The sequence below is a fragment of the Drosophila pseudoobscura genome, chromosome X (genome assembly GCF_009870125.1).
Source record: "Drosophila pseudoobscura strain MV-25-SWS-2005 chromosome X, UCI_Dpse_MV25, whole genome shotgun sequence".
NCBI classification, from domain to species: Eukaryota; Metazoa; Arthropoda; class Insecta; order Diptera; family Drosophilidae; genus Drosophila; species Drosophila pseudoobscura.
Window position 1 is genome coordinate 5,976,208 of NC_046683.1, and position 20,721 is coordinate 5,996,928.

Consider the following 20,721-nt stretch of genomic DNA (forward strand, 5'->3'; position numbering starts at 1 on the left):
ACCCCCCGTGTGGCCACTTAACGTGCCCGGATGGTGGTGGCTCATCATGTGATTCATACTGTGATAGGAACCGTGCAGGTGTTGGTGTGTGGGCGTTAATGGTGACTCCGATATGGGCGCTAACGTGGTCATTTGTCCCGTCGGATCCAGCATATCCAGTTGATCCATTGAATGGTGCATCTGTTGCAAAGAGCAAAACGAATTCTTAATGAGAATTGATAGGGAGAAATCGAAACATAAGGAAATATGAGTAATATGTTCGATAAAAGTTCGATTATTGATATTTGTCAGTCATAAATATAAAGTAAAGTCAATTATATTCTGCTTATGAAATATTTATATTAAGATTCCAGATTAATATTGCAGAGTCATATTCATTAGTTCAATGTTGGCATAAAATATGGTACCAAGCAATCTTCTTATGTTATTGCCCATTATTCCCTCTCAGAAGTGGAGGGCACAAGAGAACACTGACTGTAAATCCCCTTTAATCTGTTGATAATTGAACAAATTTCTCAAAATAAATGGAATTGGATTTCAAAGTTGAGTCCCATTAAACAGAAAAACTCAATCAAAGGACTCTTCTCATTCGAGTCTACTAGAATCTTTATCATCATTATCATTATTACCATTAAAAACGTGGGAGAGATCTGTCCTTGTCCCTCATCAAACGCGCTTAAGCAGATAATTTGTAAACTTTTCCATTCTGAGGGGGATAGGGAATGTATTTAAAGTTGCCTCTAATTAAAGTCCTCTGTTCCCCAAGTCCCCACCTTCCAGCTCCCGGTCCCCGCCTGCGCCGCCACTGTGTCTTGTGGAGGAGGTAACCCTTTGCAGCCAGGACTCGGGCCTGCACTTGTCAAGTCGAAGCCCTGGGTCGGAGAAGGGGGGGAGGTAAGGGACTGGGGCTGTTGTAGACCCTTTGGTGCGTGCGTGTGTGCTTCGAGCTTTAATTGAACGGGAAATCCGGCCCATTCCCCCTCAAAACCCTAACCGAATCTGGGAATGAAACGGAATGAAACAAACGGGAACGAAACGGATGCGCTCTGGGGCTCACAACTCTTTTGTCTAGGCATCAAATATTTATAGAATTGTTCAATTATTAATGCAAATATGAATAGCAACTAAAAAGCTGGAGCACACGACTGTGTGCCCCCCCCTCCCCCCACTCTGCGTCATCCTGTACCTTCCTGCCTGTAGTGTCCCTCCTCTCCGCTCCTTCCCTCCCCCACTTTATCACTATATCTGTCTATGCCTTGCTGCCTCCTGCTGTCTCTTTCTTTGTATAGTTTCGCTCCTTGTTTCTCCCACGATTGTGTTGCTTTGTTAAGCATTTAAACTGATTACAGCTGAAAAGTATGCTACAACAAAACGACAAATAGCCCCCCAGTCCATGTCTGCGGAGGCGCCCGCTCTCTTTCACTCTTTCACTCTGCCGCTCATTCACTCGCTCACTCGTTCACTCTTCCAGTTCCAGTTTCAGGCAGTGCTGCCCATTTTCATTTGAATGGGCTGCAAGAGGGAGCACGAGCTAGGGAGCCAGTGGAAGGAAGGGTCACTCATATTTATTTATCTTTTTGTGAATGTAGCGCAATCGGGCGGGTAAAACTAGAGCTGTTCCCCCTCCGCTCTGGGCTCTGGCTGTCCCCTTCTTCTATGTACAACAAACATACCACGCCCCCGCTTAGAAAATGCTGTACAACAGCCTGGACCTGGACTAGGACCTGGACTAGGACCTGGACCAGGACCTGGACCTGGACCTGGACCTGGGCCTGGGCCATGGGTATGGAAACGGACACGGATGGACGCTGGCGCTGTGCCAATTATGTAAAACTCTAAAATGATAAGCAGTCATCCGGGAAGGTGTGGGTGCGAAGTGGGGGCTCCCCAGTGGGGAGGGGGGCGAGTGGAAGCTTAGGCCTATGCAGAACAATGAGACAGTTGCTCGCTGGGATATATACCCCCCATACTATATGCATATATATGTATGTATTTGTGTATATCTTCAATGTATACGTGTATATGGAACAGCTATGTAGATGCTGGCTGTGCCCTCCCCTTGTGGCACGACGCTACAGGCCGCCGTGGGATGTAGCAAACACAATGGCAAACTCTTCAATTATAAACCAATCCCAAAATTAGTCTGACGGTTATTGGTTTGCACCCTTGGCGCTCTCTCTCTCGCTCTCCTATCTGCCTCTCACTTGCTCTGGCTCAACGGCACCGGCTCTGGCTCTGGCTCTGGCTCTGGCAGTGAATCGGGCTCGGGCTTTGCCTGCTGTTCCTGTCTCTGTCGTCGACGCAGAGAATGCTCAACCACCCTGCGCAGGAGACAGAGAGACAAAGAAAGTGAGAGAGAGCAACGCAGAGAAAGAAAGAGAGAGAACGAGAGAGAGAGAGAGAGTGACAGAGAAGAAGGGAGTGACAGAGAGGAAGAGAGAGGACATTTTGGCAGTGGAGACTTTGGCCATGGACCCGGAATCCGGGAGCCGTCAGCCAGGACCCAGGACCCGGTATCAGCATCGGTAACAGCACAACGGCAACGGGATGTGCTGCATTGTGGTTGGCTGAGGCTTATGCAAAATTCATTTGGGCAGTGCCCCATCGATGTCGATGTCGATGTCGATGCCAGCGTCAGCGTCAGCTTCGAAGGCTACTGCCTCTCCCCTCCCCCTCCCCCTCCCCACCGCTCACACACACCACACACCCCAGGGTTACACCTAGACCAAATCCAGGACCAGAGCCAGAGGCAGGACTAGTACTAATGCGGGCCATTTCATTAGGCGCATAATTTGTACAATAATTAATAAAATTATTTAAAGGCCACAGGGCACTTATCGGTACGAAAAAAAAAACATGATGGATCTCGGTTCTTAAGGATTGTGGCATTACCCCCAAACTCAGAGCTAGATGGCGCCTCGTGGACAACGAACAACAGATGAAATGGCAGGCAAGAGCCTCCTTGCTCTCTAACAATGCCAGAGCGAGACGGCAGGCGCCCTCCCCCACCCCCCCTGCAATCGTATGTATACATATGTGAGTGTGTGGGTGGGTGTGGCAGGCCATTTATATTTTGCCACCGCCTTCTCCATTGTCCTTTTCTCCCATCCTGCCTGCCCCCACCGTGTCCCTTCTATGCAATCAGACAAATCAAATGCAACAATGCTGCAAAGGAAAAATTGAGAATTATAAGAAAACGGAAAAAAAGTTAGCTATAAAAGGAAAATAATAGAAATGAAACAATTGCATTGCCAAATTTGGTCTGCATTGATTTTCCTTCCTTGACAGACACACACACGGGCACACAGGAGTATCTGTGCTGCACTGACTCGTCCATGTGTGTGCATGAGTGTATGCGTGCAAAGACGCCATTTTATGTGTGGAATACCCTATGAACCCAACGGTATAAACACTTCTCATAGCATGTTTGATCTGCAAAAGGGGGGGACTCTTTCCTTGGGTAATTCAAGCGATGGGCTGTCTTCTAAGGCCTATATCTTCTTGGATTTTTTAAACATATCAATTAGAGAACATCTTACAAACGGAACCCGCTAAAGACAGATGATATAATATTCTTGTTTCTAAATATGACACTTCCCAAATGTGAGCCAAGACATATTCAAATAAAGATCAAGAATAAAAGTAATAATGGTAGGGATATAGCTTGTGGTGGAAATACTTTCAGACTGGAGACTATCTTCAAAATTTGCAAAACCAAGGATTGAGGGATGGCATTCTTTCGAGACATTTTCATTGGATAATAAGAATGAGATTAAGATTGATAATCCCTATCATTCAGGAAGTTAGTTAATACCCAGACTTGTTAGTGCATTCACTGGTCGCTGTTTCGTCTAGCCGCCTGCTTTAATGAAGAAATTGTTGCTGGGTATTTTTCTTGGCCGAATTTTTTCTCTTCGAGTTGTGCGCGCTTGTGCTTTATAATTTATTAACAAATCTGCGAGCATCATTTATTTATTTGCCAGTTTGTGGATAAACATGTGACTATGGCCTGGCGTCTCCCTATCCTTCGGCTCGCATTTCTTTCTGCCTTTTCTTCGTTTCTCTCTTTACGGCTTCTGGTGGGTGTCTCTGATTGTTTACGCGCAAATGACCTCATTATATATATAATGTAATTTGCTGTTGTCACTGGATTTTCTTTTTCTTTTTCCTTGTTTTCCCCACTTTTTACCCAGTTTTCTTCCTTCCTTCGGTTTCTTGGGGTTTTCCCTGTTGTTTTTGGCATATTTTGACATAATAAAGCGTTTTTGGCGCAATTTGTTGTTGCCTCTTTCGCTCGTTTTGTATTTGTTTGTTGTCTGTCTGTCTGTTCTCCCTCTCCCTCTTCCACTTCCACTCCCACCCTCACTCCCACCCTCTGCACGTGTGTGTGTGTGCTGTGTTGTTGTTCATTAATTTTTAAGCATTGTTAATATATTATGGCGCTGACTTTTGTCATCAAACACCGACTGATACCACCGAAAATTCTCCTCCTTTCGTAGCATACTTTCCCGCTGTCTGAGGACCTTCGGCATCTGGTTGCAGGATATATCCGTGGCTTAGCCCACATGTGGGGGATTTTGGACCAAAGAAAATTGGGTTGCTCTTGGATTAGCAAGCTGCTGAGGAAGGGCAACTTTAACAATTTTCAATAGTATTTGCAAGCAAACGATTTTCATATTCGAAATCGTTTCAAAAATAGCTACAAGTTAATACTATTTGAAGAAGATTCTATTGTCCTAAGGTTTTCGAGACACTCTGTGATGATGTTAATACTACAATGCATACCCAAGAAAATCTTCAGCATATTAGGTATTTTTTTACGACCGACAAAATATGAATCTATTTACTTTAATCAACATATACAACCTCTGTAGAACTTTAAAATTTGGAACATCTTTTTGCTGTGGTGCTATGTAGAAGTGCGCCAACCCCTTGCTCCTACTTTTTGCGCTTCTCGACGGGCTTCAGGATCTGGAACGAGCACATAAGCGTGTCATCGACGGACATCATGGCGCCGGCATTGTCGAACTCGCCGCAGTAGTTGGGGGCCGAGAAGAGGGTGACAAGCTGGCGTTTGGCAAAGAACTCGTACCCATCCTCGACCACCTGGTGGGCACGGCAGACGAGATCGAGGTCGTGCTTCTGGAGGAATTTGCCAACAACCTCCGCGCCAAAGGTGAAGCTAACCCCGCGATCGTTCTCGCCCCAGCCGACGGTGTCTTTGTCGGGATCGGACCAGAGCAGGTCGCAGAGGAGGCCCTGGTCGGGGACGTCGGTGGGCCGCGGGATGCGGCGAATCTGCTCCATTGCGGTGAGGTCCGGACTGAGGCCGCCGTGGCAGCAGAAGATCTTCTCGTCGACTATGGCCGCCACTGGCAGGCAGTTGAAGCAGTCGGTGAAGGTCTTCCACAGCTTGATGGAGTACCGGCGCTTGCACTCGTCGTAGAAGCCGTAGATACGGTTGATGCTGGCGCACTCGTGGTTACCGCGAAGCAGAAAAAAGTTTTCAGAGTACTTGATTTTGTATGACAACAGCAGGCAAATGGTCTCCAGCGACTGCTTGCCGCGGTCGACGTAGTCACCCAAGAATAGATAGTTGGACTCTGGCGGGAAGCCGCCGTACTCGAACAGCCGCAGCAGGTCATAGTACTGACCGTGGATGTCGCCGCAGATCTTCAGCGGCGCCTCCAGCTCCAAGAGTATGGGCTGCGTCAGCACGGTCTCGCGCATCTTCAGACAGAGGGCGCGTATCTCGCCCTCCGCCAGCTGAACGTTCTTGCCGGGACGAGAGCCGCGCACCTCTAGCAGGCGGGAGATGATACTGTCCAGGTTGAGCACCTCGGACATGGGGGCCTTCGTGGAGTTGGCGGGTCCGCCAGAGTTAGCGGAGCTATCCGGTCGCTTAGACGCCTGAGTAGCCATGGAGGCGGCTGCCTCTTGTGGCTGGGCCGCTTTTGGGCGGACCATTGATAGAAATAAATTGATCGGAGCCCCGATTAAGAGTCTCAAAAGCCTTCTTCCCTTTCCCGTCTTGGTTCCTTCTTTCAATCGCTCTGCGTGACGATGTTTGATACGTCCTGATCCTAATACTTTTATACGTTTATCGCTTGAAACCCCGCTTCAATGAAAATTCATTTATCTGCAGATACTTGGTAGACTTGATCCTTTTGGTAGACTATTCTGGGTCATCCGTTCGTCCAGATTACGTCTTAGTCTGGTTTCTCTCTCCCTGTCACTCGCGTGACGTTCACGTTACTCTTCGGAACCGGAATCGGAAGCGGATCCGGATACGGATACGGATGTATGGGATGTGCAACGGAAGTAGAGTGGACAGGACCGGCCAGAACGTGGTTTAGAATTTTGCCAAGAAAATTTGGATCGAGATTATAATACTAGTGTTTCTTTATTTGTGATGATGAATAGCAGTACTGTTTGGGTTGATTGACATTTGACGTTTGAAGTGTTTTTCAGGTTGCCTTTCCTACCAGTTTCCCCTTCCAATCGTTCCAGTATCTCAATCTCAACATTGATGATGCTGTTGCAAGAAAAGGACATCTACAAAATTAAACGTTGAAGTTCTTTGCCCAATTCTATGTATCTACTAAAGTTCCCAACTAAATTAGTACTGTTGATGAATAATACTTAAAGTTTTGCTTCTTCATCAAGTCCCACCACGGAAGGGTCTGTTTCCAACTATTTGTTTTCATTAGAACTGATTGAGTGGCAAACTTGAAGTGTTTCTCCGAGGGCCCCCCTACACATCGCCCGTTCGCGCTCGCTCTTGGGCTGTGGCCGTGGGTTCTTCCATTTAGTTGTGCCTGTAATTAGCTGCAATTTGTCAGCGTCGCTTGAAAAATTGCAACGCAAACAAGCTGAAGTGGCGAGTGGCGAGTGGCAAGTGGCAAGTGGCTGGAAGGGCGGCTTCGAAAGATGGAGTATCAAATGCAGTGGCCTAATAATGAGGCAACGGTCCGTCCCTCCATCCATCCGGAGCATGGATTGAACTGTTGTTCTGCCTGGGGCTTGCGTTTGGGTTTGGGGCACCGGTAGGATGGTGGTGCACCTGCACAAGAGACTTGGCAAACTCTGTGAGTGACCCACCCCTCGAACAGCTCCAGTCCACTCTACTCCACGCCACTCCATTCCACTCCACTCTGCCGTGCCCCGCTGTGTTCTCCTTTCTGCACCGCAAACAAACAGCAGCAGCATCGTTTATTTTGGGGAAACAAAGGAGACCTCATTTCCTCGATTTGTTTAACCAGAGTACCGAAGGACAACAGCAACAAAGTTTTATAAATGGCTTGGCCTTTGTTGTTCGGCTGTTGCTGTTTGTTGAAATTAATTGGTGTTACACAAATGAGTAATTTTCAATGTACATAAATATTTGCACAAATTGCAATTTGCTGTTCAGCCGTTCACGTTCTCCCCCCAGTCCATCGGTGGTCCCAAGGATGCTGAAGGCGGAAGGCACACAGTCAGTCAGTCGAGCCGACAGGAGCAACTATTGTCTGTGTGTGTGTGTGTGTACGAGTATATATTTCAAGAGCTGTTCAAACACCAATTTTTATTGTCAAGCGTTAATAATTTGAACAATGAATAATATGAACGGTAAGCATCTGTTATTATTCCAAACAAATCAAAACAAGTGCACGCCCGGAACGAGGGCGCATCTCTACTGCTCTCCTGCCATCCTGCCATCCTGCTATCCTGCTCTCATGCGGACGGAGGTCTTATAACCCCGTAACCGTTTGGGCGGGGCGCAGAAGTGCTCTTTCTAACCCTCCCATCCCTTCCCCCGGCCGCACCGGCCACACACAAATCTTCATAAATTGCAACGGCCGGGGCGACAGTTTTGGGAATTGAGACAAAGTGCGAGAAGGACTCGTATGCTGCCGATCTGCCGGGATGGTGGTGCTGGGGAGCAGCAAAAGGGGTCGACAAATGGGAAAATGATACACTTTACTTATTTTCTACTACATACACACACACACACAGGCACAGACACAATCGAGAAACAACAAATTGCCACATAAATGTGGGGTGGTTTGCCACGTAATAGATTTTATTTTACTTTTATATCCGCCAGACACGGGGTGAGTTCCTGGGCAGGCACGGGTGTCGAGGGGTTTATGTCGTGGCCTTACTTACTTTTACTTTTTACCTTTAGCCGCTCTGATCGGCCAGAAATCAAAAGGGGGAGAGCGTACAGGGGAGCGAGATTCCGCAAGGGAGTTCCCAGGACCATCTACACTGCTCGAAATGGGGGTCGCTATCGAACCGTTTCCAAGCACTATCAAAATCAACAATATACGACCGTTGAGGAGCCTTTGAGTGTACGAATTTTTATAGCCATTGCAATAAATGAAAGCCACAAGTTTCAATCCTTTAAAGTTTAACGATCCATCATCAGCGTTTTTATCGCTTCATTGCAATAACTATCGCGAACTGATGACTGATCAAGGGCAATACCATCAATATTCATAATCGAATTGCATTGGAATGCCGATAAAAAATATATTATAATGGCAAACATAAAAGAGACCTTCGTTTTATTACTGAAGACAGTATATATCATATATATCTGCTTTGGATCGGATCGGAATGCAAAAATTCGCATTAAGTTGGATGGGATGAACCTCATTGAAATTTGTCCACCTCTTGAATTTCTTACTAGAAAAATAGGTCCTACTATAGCCGGACGCATCTATAACTGAACAAATGAGGCATTTTGAGGAATTATACACTTCTCATAAAGCGTTTTTCCAACTAGAAGTATAATTTGGTAACTCCTGTGAGTGTAAAGGCTTCGACAGGCGGCTCATAAAGTTGTTCAACCCACAACTTCCACACTCTCTCACACACACTCGAACACACACACACACACACACACACACACTAATAAGTTTCAGGGTTAACGGCAACATATTGTTGCTGGCTCATCATGCGTGCCAGTGGCAGTCAGCAGGACTGAAGCCTGGGCCCAAAATAATGAAGAAGAAGTGGCACGAAAGAAGGAAGGACGAAGAGGAAGGAGGACACAACCAGAAACTACGGAGTTTACCCGCCTCCGGCAACCACCTGCCGCCAACCATCTCCACCCTTCGTCCTCCCGTGCTCCTGTTTCAATTCTGGGGCTTTTTTCCTTCTTTTTTTTCTCGTTTCAATGTTCCTCGTAATTTTTTACACATTGCGGTCCCGGCTTAACTGTGCTACCGGCTGTTTGGGCCTGCTCTACTGGGAGACATATCAATATAACCGGGACACAGACACACACACAGCACACACACACCATCCATCCCCACTCCCCTTGGTCTCACGTCACGCACACGGCTGTGGAACAAGTGCAGCCAGAAGGAGGATGGGGGAAAGTGGCAATCACACGGCTCGGCGCTGGGCTCTCGACCCTCCGATCCGGTGCGTCGCAAGTCTCTGCAATAAAAACAACAAAAAGTACAACGACACGCTGCACACACACACACACAAGGACAGCAAGGACACGGGGGATTTCAAGCAGCGCGGGTGGGAGGGCGAGAAAAGTCTAGGGCCGGGGGGGACACGGTAATAGAAATTACATACAAAGTAGCGAACAAGCTTACTATCCAGCTCGGATTCAGAGCCGGGGATGGCACGGACTTCCACTTCCCCGCCACCACCAGCTTCACCTTCACCTTCGCTTCCTCCTCCCTTTTTTTCGGCGGTGCGACATTAATATGTAGATGCATTAAGTACATTATCCGGGGTTACAACCTCCGGGATAACAGCCACAGCAACAGTAGCAGCCAAAAATGTACCGGCAGAAACAAAGGTAAACGTCGCATGGCCGTGTGGCACAGTGGTCTGTGATCGATTGAATATTGCCTTCGAAGTACAGTGGAAGATGTCATGTGGAGGATGAAATTATCCTAGAATACAGGGGAAAGCCAAGGGGTTCTGTGCATCTCTATGGAAGACAATATTCAGCGGAATATTGTCTGAATGAGGGCACTTATGGAAATTGTATGGAGCTTGGCGACTGGTTCTGTAACTATATGTATGTATAATCTTAAGCTTCTTCTTTAACTGACTATGTGAGAGGATCAAAAATTTCTATGGTTCCGTAGTTTCTGTAAAAATTTAAATAAAAAACAATCGACCACAGTGGGCGAAAAAAGTTGTGTAAAGCCCCATTTAATGCACAATTTCATCCAGGGAAATCCCTTTATTTCTCCACAGATGACTCCGAGCCCATATTTACGGCCAATCCGAAATGTATCAAACCACTGTGAATGGGCGTGTGCATGAGGCAGGATGTCTGGATGTCAGGATGGCAGGGGCGCAAACAAGAGGAGGAAAATATTATGATTTATTTTTATTATAGCGGGTAAAGTGGTCTTTACAAGCATCAAACAGGGGCATACCAATCGCCCACAGACGCGCCGAGTAAAAAGGCAGTTAGTTGGTTTAGCCATAGGTTGAGCAGAGAGTGCCGCAGGGGGGGAGAGCGATGCGAGTGCCACTGCCACTGCCACAGCGACTGCGACTGCGAGTGTTTGTATCTGGTGGGAGTGGGAGTGGGCTGAGGACGGGGAGGAGGAGGAGGAGGGTGGTACAAGTTGTTAAATGGACGGGTGGATTTGCACTTGCCGTGCTGACTGTTATCTTCATTTTTGCTTTCAGTTATATTGCCTGGGAATTCCTGTGGGAGATGCACAGGATGGCAGGACCAGGAGCAGGACCAGGACCAGCACCAGAAGCAGGAGCAGAGCCCGGATGGAACCCTCCTCATTTCGTAGCTAAAACAAATTGTGTGCCGGGCATGGGCATAAAAACAAGCGGATCAAACAGCACAGCACTCGAGGATTCAGGTGGGGTTGGACTCTTACATTGAAAAAGGGACAGGACAGGACAGACAGACAGGAGCCGCAAATCGAAAAAGAGTGTTTCCCCGGATTTGCTCTCCGTTGTTTTGACCGTAGCTCAAGGTTCATTGAAATTGCATTAATGCTCCGTTTGGCTGATAGATGCTACCATGCCACCCCACGGCCCACGGCCCATTGCCCATTGTTCTGTAATGGAAATCTGCGTGTATAATCCTCAGACCCGGCTGATAGAAGGGGCGGGATAAACTAGTTATGGCCATTAATACGATCAATTTGATGCTCACTTCGGTGTAAGTAAATAACAATCTTATTGTAAAACAAGAAGGAAGCAAAACAACAAGAAGCGGAGTACTGTGAGTACTCTTGCAAATTCATAATTTGTAGGGCAGGCATTCCCATTCAAAGACTTCAAAAACTCTTTAGCCTTAGATTGTCATACGATCTTAGCGATGGAAGGATGTTTCCAAAGATTCAAGCAAGAGTTTTGAAAGTGTTGGATTATCTTTCGTATTAACTAATATACGAGATATTCTTCTATATATACATCTTACTTGTTTGAAATTCATCTCTTGTGCGCTTGCCAGCTTGGCAAGTGATGTCATCATACCCTTTGTAAGGGTATAAAAAGATAACATATTCGCTGAAAAGCCATTTGGCGAGACCCCTCCCCTGACACTCCCCTGAAATGCTCATCTTCGTCACAGTTGTAACTGATAATTGTAAGGCTGGGTTGGGCTGGGCTGGGCTGTGCCGCATCTACATCTACATATGTCGGAGAGACTCCTCCGTTCTGGGGTGGATTGTGGGTCAAGTGATGCGTTGATGTGCATTTTAAGCAGGTTAACCTGTTAACTGTCAACCCTTCTCCCTGGGGCTGCTTCCCGGGGGTTTCTGCGGCAGGAAGGAGGTTCCAGTTAGTTTGAGTTCAGCCCGACTGAGCTGATTTGTCAGGTGCGTAAGTTGTGGACAGATGTGGCCAGGGCCAGGGCGAACTTTCTGGCCAGTGAACTTCTTCTATACTATACTCTGCTAAGCGCCTTGTCGATTGTAATCTGCTATTTCGCCAATCAATTGGCGGGCGGTCTGTAGGAGCCGTAAGTCGATTACGGGCCAGAAGCAGTTTACACGAAGTGCAATATTAAAAATGAATGAGCGGAACTGCAGCGACAACGGATGATTGGCTTGGCGAAAGTGCAATTTGCTGTTGGATCGTTCCATTCTTGGGCTGTAATTGTTTAGCTCTATTAGGCGTCAGCCACGTTTCATGTTTCACGTTTCATGCTCCATGTTCCATGTACCACCTGGCGGATGAGTGATGACCATGTCTTGGTGCTGTCCCGTGCCGCCAGGCAGGCCCCTCGCATGGCGTCGTCTCGCTCGCTGTCTGCGTCTTCGATTGTCTCGCACATACTCGTAAAAAACACAGAGCCGCCTAAATAATTGATGAAGAAAAGGAAACTAAATAAATAAGTGAACGAAATAAACGAAATAAACAACGGAACGAAGCGGAGCCGTGCGGAGCAACATAACACGAAACGGGCGGCGGCAAGAAAAGGAAATGAAAGTGGAGCCGGAATGGGGACAGTAAATTGTCACTGGATGACACAAAGCTTTCTGCACAAAGAGCCACAGTCAAAATAATACAATGAAATGAAAAAATACAAAAAATATACACACTATACGGACAGACATGGACAGGGAGATACTCATTGAGAGGAGAGGAGAGGAGGGGAGAGGGCATGGCACGAGAATTGTTGAACTTTCACCTAAGCAACAGCAACAGAAACAACTCCGATTACGATGATGATAGCCAGCCTTGCCACCAAAAAAAGTTAATGCATTAATAATCATAATTTCTTCAATATTTGATGAGCTTATTGCGGTTCCCGCTTTTTATGCTTTGTTCTGTTATTGTTAGGCCAACATTAAATATGGTCACACATTTAATTATGTCAATCAGTCGGGCAATATGGACCTGTGTCCCTAACCAGGCAATTGAGTAGATGACTGAATAAGCGACCTTTCCAATGGGAAATGGAAAAAAGTAAATTGGTTCAGAAATAGAATTGCCCAACCAATAGGGACAGGACAAGTGAGTCGATTATTTTTGGCCAGAAGTCTTCTATAATTTCTTTTAATAACTGTGCTTTTTTTATTCTTCTATTATCCAAGAAAGATACAAAGTGTATACATTTTTTTGCAACCCTATTGCATTTCAAGCGATACATAAATTGCTTAGGTATTGGCGTATGAGGGTGTGGCTATATTCATCGTTTTTGCACACTTTTACTTCGAAAACTTTAAGTGCAGTTTGTGCTAGTGGCTTCATTTTTATGCCCTACTATCAGTTCCAAAAAAAAAGTCTAATCAAATCAAAGAAATTCCCCAAAAATGGGGAAATAAGGAGACCATTTCAAGACCAATAAATTACAATTTATTTTTTTAAATAACGCTTACTGCTAGTCGTTATTGCTGTCGCTCTTTAGCGTAAATTTTGAGAAGCTTCTCACTCTTTGAAGGTCTTTCAAAACACACTAATTAGTCTTTGAAGGTTCCTTGCACATTTTTGAATGCCTAGAAACATTCCCGTACTCCCATTGAGTACATCCATGGGGTTTTTGGGTCTACGCCTGGCGTCCTACCCCAGGCTCGACACCCACTCGACGACACCCCGCCCCGAACCACCCTAGTTATCGGTAAGTTGTTTCTAATGTGCACATAAGACAAATATTTGCTGTTGCCGCCTGTCGCCGCTGGGGCAGAGCGGCCAGGGCAAAGGCAAACCCAATCCAAGCGAACAGGAAGTGAATTTCAGTCGCGTGTGGAGTGGCAGTCCTAAGTTAACGATATTTACAAAACAATATGCCGACCGCACAACGACAGGAAAAATCAAACAGGTGCACTAAATGAATTTCAATATGATAAACCACTTGTGGTTACCCTCCAAGCGGGCGCGAGTCCCGCTCTGGACTCGAAACTGGGATTGGGACTGTATGTATCCCCTTAGGCGATTCGGATCGGTACGGCGGTACGGAAAAGCAGGGCGGTGCGGTGTGGTGCGGTGCGTGCATGGAAAATGATTTGAGGGAAATCGAGCCATATGTTGCAAATACTAATGGAAGGAACGGACTGGCCGTCCAGGGCAGGATATAGCTGGTCCCCGGTCTCGCCGGAAATATGTAAGTGTAATTTAAATTGAATTAAGTGTACTGTGTTGTATATTATTTTTTGGGGTTAGCGAGAGGGATGGTTCTGCGGCCAGGCTGGAGACTTATGGGTGGGGGGGTGGCAACAACCATAGATCGGAGCATAAGTTAGCGCAAGCCGAGTCCTCGGCCTTGGCCGAGCCCCGAAAATCTGTGTGATAAATGCCTGCCAAGTGGCCAGCAGCAGTTCTGCCACCCTCATCCTCAGCCAACCAACTATCCAGCTTATCCCCGCTCATCATCCTCATCCTACCCCTCCTCCGTGGTTGTCTTTGCTCATTTAGCACAGTTGGGATGAAATTGATAATGGATATTTTGGCTGCTGCCTCTAATTGTTACAAATGTACTTACAACCTGACAACAAACCAGCGCTCAACCCCCTGGCGTTGGGCGATGGAGTTTTATGATGGATATGATTATTTTAATTAGCATTATATTTACTCTTATTTACCCTTTGCTTCCTTCGAGCCACTGTCTGTTTTTATTGCGATTGCCTCTCCACATAATTGGCTTTTCATATGCTCGCAAAAGCAAAAGCAGAGCCCAAGCAGAAGGAGTACCAGAAGGATTGGGGCTGTTGCCTCGTAAATTAGTTTAATTTAATGAGTTTTGTAATGTTTGTACCGGCGCTGCAACGCTGGGGGTCTTCTGTCTGCTCTCATAACGATTATGACACATGTTACCAGACTTTCTGACAGCTACCCCCATCCCCTACCGTTCATTGGAGTGAATCTTCTGCCTGAGAGGGGTTGTGCGTTTGAGGTGTTCTATGGGCTAGAGGTGGGGGATAGAGCTTCGCTGGGCTCACTCCTTGACATTGGGTTGAGGGAAGCTGCGGTTCAGATAGGTTTCCAGTTCAAATAAGAACCAATCGGACCAATCGAATCACTGTTTCACCTGATCTGCTGTTCTAAATATAAACATACTTTTTCCTCTAATGGATATTAATACCGTCTAACAAACGTATCATAGGAAGGGAACCAGTGGCCTTCTTGCCAGGCAAAGACTTCTTAGAAGGGGCCTCCAACCTGAAACCGATGACTCAGTGACAGCCAAAAGGTATGGCAGTTCAAATACGGACTTGTAGGGGCCACAGAGCACCTTGCGAGAGATCGTCAGACCAAGAAGATCGACAAAGATGTGAGTCCCAAGGGCGATCAAGGCAGAAAGTAAATTCGTTTGGCTTAGTATGGGTTTCTTTGCTTTTGGCACAACGTTCCCGCGATTGTTGGAATTAAGGAAAGTCTGGTCAACCCCATAAAGTAAATTCTTGATCAGAATCAAAAGTCGAGTCTGTATAGCCATGCTTTAGATCTGAGTACTGGGTGTCTTAATATCGAGACACTTGTGCGTGTCGAGCATTATGTATTATATTATGAATTCCTATTTTGGGTGTTGCTGGTAGGCCCTGATTTCAATCAATTTTTCCGATTTAGTTGTCAAGAGAAATCTGAACCAGAATCATATCACAACAGTTTTTACTGCCGAAACGAATACAACTACTCGTCTGAGGATAAAAAATATGTAAGTATAAAAATATTCTCTATATAGTTTAAAAAAGCAAAAAAAACCCAATAGAGCAGTTGTTTAAATTAAAAGTACTTTTGGCACGAGACGAATATGTCCCCAGTTCCCAACCAGGATGAAGGCTCGCAGTCCTGCCCACAGGTTGACACCTTGGACCAGAAGGAGGAGCCTGACCAGGACTCGATGAAAGTAGTGGAACTAGGCGACGAGCTCGGCCAAGAGGAACCTTTGGATTATAATGATACATCGGTTGAAGAATTGGTCGAGAAGTGGAAGCAGCGCTCCGAGGAGCGCGACTGTCAGTATGCGTCCATCGGTTTGCAGTCCGAGAAGATACTTGCGGAGCTATGCTCCATTTCTGAGCAAATAAAGCAGATCCAAATGAGGTCCAACGAGGAGGCAGCTGATAATCAAGCAGCCGGTGATCAACGCGACGGTAATCAAGGCGAAATCGATCAAGGCAATGGCGATCAAGACAATACTGAGCCACAAGATGACGAGAATAAAGAAAATTCGAATCGAGTCAATGCTGATCAAGGTTATTACCAATGGGATGCCGATCAATTCTTTGTCTACCAAGGGGATGCTGGTCAAGGGAGCGCCGGACAAGGGGATTCTAATCAAGACGATGCTGATACAGCCCCGTCGTCGGTGTCGCCGGCCTATTTTACCTTCTAGGCGCAGTTTACTTTGTTTATTTTTAATTAAATTTGAACTTTTTCGGCCAGCTCGTAGTTTGATTTTTGTCAAAGTATATGCATCCAGGTGTGCTCTGCCAGGTCATTCCCAGGCCCTCCTCTTCGGTGTCAATATTTGATGTGAGATTTGAACGTGTGCTACGGAGGCGGAGGCCACTGTCAGCCTTTTCAGCGGTTGGCGCAATGTGCGAGGTCTCCCATCGCGGCGTTTGTGGTCGGCCTGGTGTCCCGATTCGAGCCCAGTTCGTTTTAGGCTCTTTGATTAGTTCCCTTTGTGGCTTATAGTATATGACTTATGGTATTCCTGTTGAGTCATTGTTTTGCAATTCGGGGGAGGCAGTCATAGGGGATGGGATGAATAGTTTTCAATGCATGACCTGGATCTTCCAAGACGACAGATTCCAAGTAAACTGGATCCCAGAGAAGAAAACTAATTTGTTAATAATTTGTCTGCATCCAGAGATCGAATCGGGGGGTCTAACCAAGAGATGTCTGGGAGGGGCGGGGGTGTGGATACGGTTTCGGTTTCAGTTTGGGTTCATCTTTGGGCGTGGGTGATTGAGTGGCATTTGCTGGCGGCACCTGAGGCCTCGACATCGAAATCGAATAGCAACTCAGCTCAGGTCTCGAATGCGTTGCCTGAAGAGTGTTTGCCGAAAATTAAGGACTGCACGAGTCGGCCACGCTGCACGCGCTGGCAATTGGGAATGGTTATGGGTTGTGTGCCTTTGGGGGGAGTCGGGAGTTGGGAGTTGGGAGTTGGGAGTATGGAACCACATCCACAACCAACCACCGGCGGCAATGGCGCGTGGACAGTGCGCCCTTTCGTCATGCTCGATTGTGCCGAAAACAAGTGGCAACTGCAACAACATGGGGCACAGAACACAAGAACTACTCGTGAAGCTAGAGACCTCAACGGGGAGTCCAAATGGGAAACAGGTTGCTTGTGTAATTTGATTACAATCAACTTCTAATAGAGCACCAACCACCGGCACAGCGACACAGACATAATTCCACTTGTGCCACTGTTCTCTGCCACTGTCTCTCACCCTCCCGTAGCACCTAGCCACCACCATCCATCCATCTATCCGTCCATCCATCCGTACGGGAACTTTCGGAACGCCCAGGACCAGACCACGTAGCCCGCCTCGAGTTGAAGTACAATACAATTAACGACACGAATCATGATGTGCTTACCTGGCAAACGACCGTCACGTGGCACGTTCCCAGAAGGCTTACACGTCACAATTTTAATTTTATTAAAGAAACATTTCAAATTAACCGCACACACATACTCGTACAATCGCATATGTATCTCTATCTGTGTGTGTGTGTATGTATCTATAGGTCGACATGCGTGTGACCGCTGAAAACGGAAATTGAAGTTCTCGACTGTCCCAATGCGACAATCGGCCTCCACCTCCTCCGCCTCCGCCTCCGCCACCAATAAATATCTCCTATACTCCCCCCCAAACGTAGTTCGTCATCATGGAATGACTTTCATAATTTCCAGCCTTCTAGAAATTGGCTAATATCCCATATCCGATACACACGCACACAGATATGCACATACTCATACAATGGCTAAGCCGCACAGGGAGTCAGGAGCCAGGAGCAAGGTGAGTGCAGCCAGCCATTAGAGTCCAACTTCCGGACAGGATTTGGCTCTTTAGTTACTTCGTATAGTAGCAAAATGGACAAACAGCAACAGAGCCAGAAAGCTGAGGTTTTTCGGTGGTGGCCGCATGGGGTAACGAAGGGTGCTGTTAACAGAACCCCCCCACAGTATGATAAGGTCTGCTAATTTGGATAATTAAACCAAAGACTAATACTACTACACATAAGTCTATCCCTCTGTCTGTCCCCCTAATGAATTTATTGTGTTCATGATTTATATGCCCAAAAACACATTTGAACTATGGGTATTTCTGAAACTGGTAGTCAAACGAGTAATCCCAAGAACTGTGGTTCTTAAAAACATTCTTTGATCGTAATTCTCCCCTGGAGCTGACCTACATATGGAGATATCATATGAAAAGTATCGATGTATATTAATTGCTGCAATACTCCACTCATGCAATGCATATTTAGGAAGAGGGATGGTAATAATTACAAGGGACAAGAACTCTTTCTGGCGGCCTACAAATTGTTGGCTCTAGAAGTATAATCATGTCAGGGGACTCACCTGTAATGGACGTTGCGGGGGCCCACTCATTGTGTGGTGATGGTACATCACATCGTGCTTGATTTGGGAGGGCATTTGGCTATGTACATGCTGGGCTTGGTGTTTCTGGATATCGACGGCGGCCAGGGCCTCCGCTCTGCTGAGAATGCCATCGTTGATGCCCGCGAAGATATCACCCTGTGCAGAGAGAGAGAGAGGGAGAGAAAGAGAGAAAAGGAGCGGCAGGAGCCGAGCGATTAGTGCAATGCGATTAAATGAAATCGAACTAAAGGTCTATTCTATGATTATTACACAGACTAAGTACATCTAGGTCCAGGCAAGAACACATCAAAACAATACTGAGAATAAATCACCCGAATTCAAAACGAAAGGCATTGTTCGACATAAGATATACATACAAATAGTAGATAACATACATATGCACGTATATATATATTTATATGTAAAGAAGATATATGTACATACATAGGTAAATAAGTACATAACTAGATCGGAGTCGGCGATATCAAATGGGAGAGGACGAACGTGAATACGAGACATCAAATAGTATCAAAAATAGGATTTGGGAAAGGAAAAGCAATCAAAGCTGGTTTCTCATTTTAATAATGTTTCTATATACGAATGGTTTTTTTTGATTTTTTGATTAAGTTTTTGGTTGTATTTGGTATTTGTTGTGGTTGTAACTTACGTTCTGACGTGCTGACCACGAATTGCATAATAGGGAAGCATCTTCTAATAAACGACTCTGAAAAGACGAGACAAACATCGATAGTATGTGTATAGATTGGTAGACGGATTGATCGATGATCGATTGATAGCTATCGATGGGTACAGCAATGCACAATTGTATGCACAAGTATTCACAAGATTCACAAAGTTCTCAATATGGTTTCGAGTCCTACAGGTTGCCTCCGCGATCAATCAATCCAACGGATTAATCATTTCTTCTTAAGCCAACTGGCCTTAAAGTGTGGCCACATTCGCACACAACCTGTCGCGTTTTTAAGGATTTAACCAGTTTTTGGTCTTATTGATTTTCAGTACCCCGCACAGCTCCCCCAAAAACTCTCTCCCTCCCCGCTGCCCGGCTGGACCGAACTCGAACCGTTGGCTGGTTTCTAAATAAATAATATCAAAAGTTTTTGGTGCTTGTTTTGGTACAAAAACCTTCTTGTTCATCTTCATTTCGTCGCCGTCGGCGTCTTTATTATTCCAGTCATATCGATTTTATACATACGAATATATATGTTTAGATATATATACATGTCTCAGTACATATACATATATATATATATATGCATTGGTGTGTGTACAAACTTCTTGTGTATACGAAACTCGCACGAATTTTTCAGTTAATCAATTATTTAGATGCGCACAAAACTTCAAAACGCCGCACGACGAAAACGAAAGACGTACTCGTAGTACCCGTTACAGTTACAGAGGCACGGGGTCCACAGTAGCCCCGGATGTGGGGGTGAGAGGTGAACGGTGTGGGGGGAGCTGCTTTCGACGGGGAGCGAAGGGTGACGGTTGACGGGTGCCCAGGAGACAGAGCCCACATGGCCAAAAAGGCATCGCTCACGTTTGCCGCACATTTCGAGCCGAAAGGCGTAATTCGATGGGGCCATAGCCATTAGCCAGGCTTCATCATATCCTCTGTCTTTGTCTCTTTCTCTATCTATGCATATCCCAGTCTCTTTCTGGCCAAAGCAGAACCGCAATAGGCAAACGACGGCCATTGTAGAAATCAAAATGTTGTGCATTCTTAATGATGTCTTGGCCTCATACTCAACCCATTCCATTCCCTTCCATCAACAGAGGACGAAGACGACCATGGCCGAGCCAGTGAGACCGCATTGTCGCATAAACTCGGTCGGTGTGGCCATGGCAGCTTGTGGGCGTTGTGCAAATAATGTGACAGCGACAGTCTGTTGGCCCGGTCCGAACCCCTTTTTACATGGAGCGAACGGGGAGGCTTTGAGACAGTTTACGTTTATGCGTGCATCCATTTCAGGGTCTTCGAAAATAGGAGGAGGCTTTTAGTCCATATTAAAGTTTTCTTATCCCTCAAATAGTGTGAAAGCTACCATGGTTCAGCATGAGGAAAATCTCTGACTTACGAATATAGTTCCATTTTGTCACCAAAGAGAGAAGTGTCGGTTGAAGAGATCTTTCAGATACAAAATAAGTTCATATCTGAGAAAACAAAACAAAAACCGATCACAATATTGAAAAAAGGTATATTT

The 20,721-nt window shown here is 46.1% G+C and overlaps 3 protein-coding genes across 12 annotated transcripts in view; 1 reads left to right on the top strand and 2 right to left on the bottom strand.

Moving 5' to 3' along the window:
- acj6 (abnormal chemosensory protein 6) overlaps window positions 1-20,721 on the bottom strand; it is a 31,850-nt gene that overhangs the window by 3,777 nt on the left and 7,352 nt on the right. For 3 of the 8 annotated variants that reach the window (XM_033381939.1, XM_033381940.1, XM_033381938.1), the window contains 3 exons: window positions 19,164-19,220; window positions 18,476-18,652; window positions 3-204 (listed from right to left, as the gene is read on the bottom strand). In XM_033381939.1, coding sequence (XP_033237830.1) covers window positions 3-204; window positions 18,476-18,652; window positions 19,164-19,220 — 436 coding nt within the window. The remainder of the gene's footprint in view (window positions 1-2; window positions 205-18,475; window positions 18,653-19,163; window positions 19,221-20,721) is intronic. The other 5 variants (XM_033381941.1, XM_002134442.3, XM_033381944.1 and 2 more) reach the window with 3 other exon arrangements.
- Pp1-13C (Protein phosphatase 1 at 13C) lies at window positions 4,813-6,454 on the bottom strand. Its single transcript, XM_002134443.3, has one exon. It carries the CDS (start codon window positions 5,965-5,967, stop codon window positions 4,939-4,941), a length of 1,029 nt encoding a protein of 342 aa, XP_002134479.1. The 5' UTR covers window positions 5,968-6,454; the 3' UTR covers window positions 4,813-4,938.
- On the top strand, window positions 15,491-16,319 carry LOC6901812 (uncharacterized). 3 transcript variants are annotated; one of them, XM_015186658.2, is made up of 2 exons: window positions 15,491-15,589; window positions 15,649-16,319. In XM_015186658.2, the coding sequence occupies exon 2, from the start codon at window positions 15,686-15,688 to the stop codon at window positions 16,268-16,270; it is 585 nt and encodes a 194-aa protein (XP_015042144.2). In that variant the 5' UTR covers window positions 15,491-15,589; window positions 15,649-15,685; the 3' UTR covers window positions 16,271-16,319. The 3 variants fall into 3 exon arrangements, with proteins under 3 accessions (XP_015042144.2, XP_015042146.2, XP_015042145.2); XM_015186660.2 differs by having other exon boundaries at window positions 15,494-15,589; window positions 15,644-16,319; XM_015186659.2 differs by having other exon boundaries at window positions 15,570-15,589; window positions 15,665-16,319.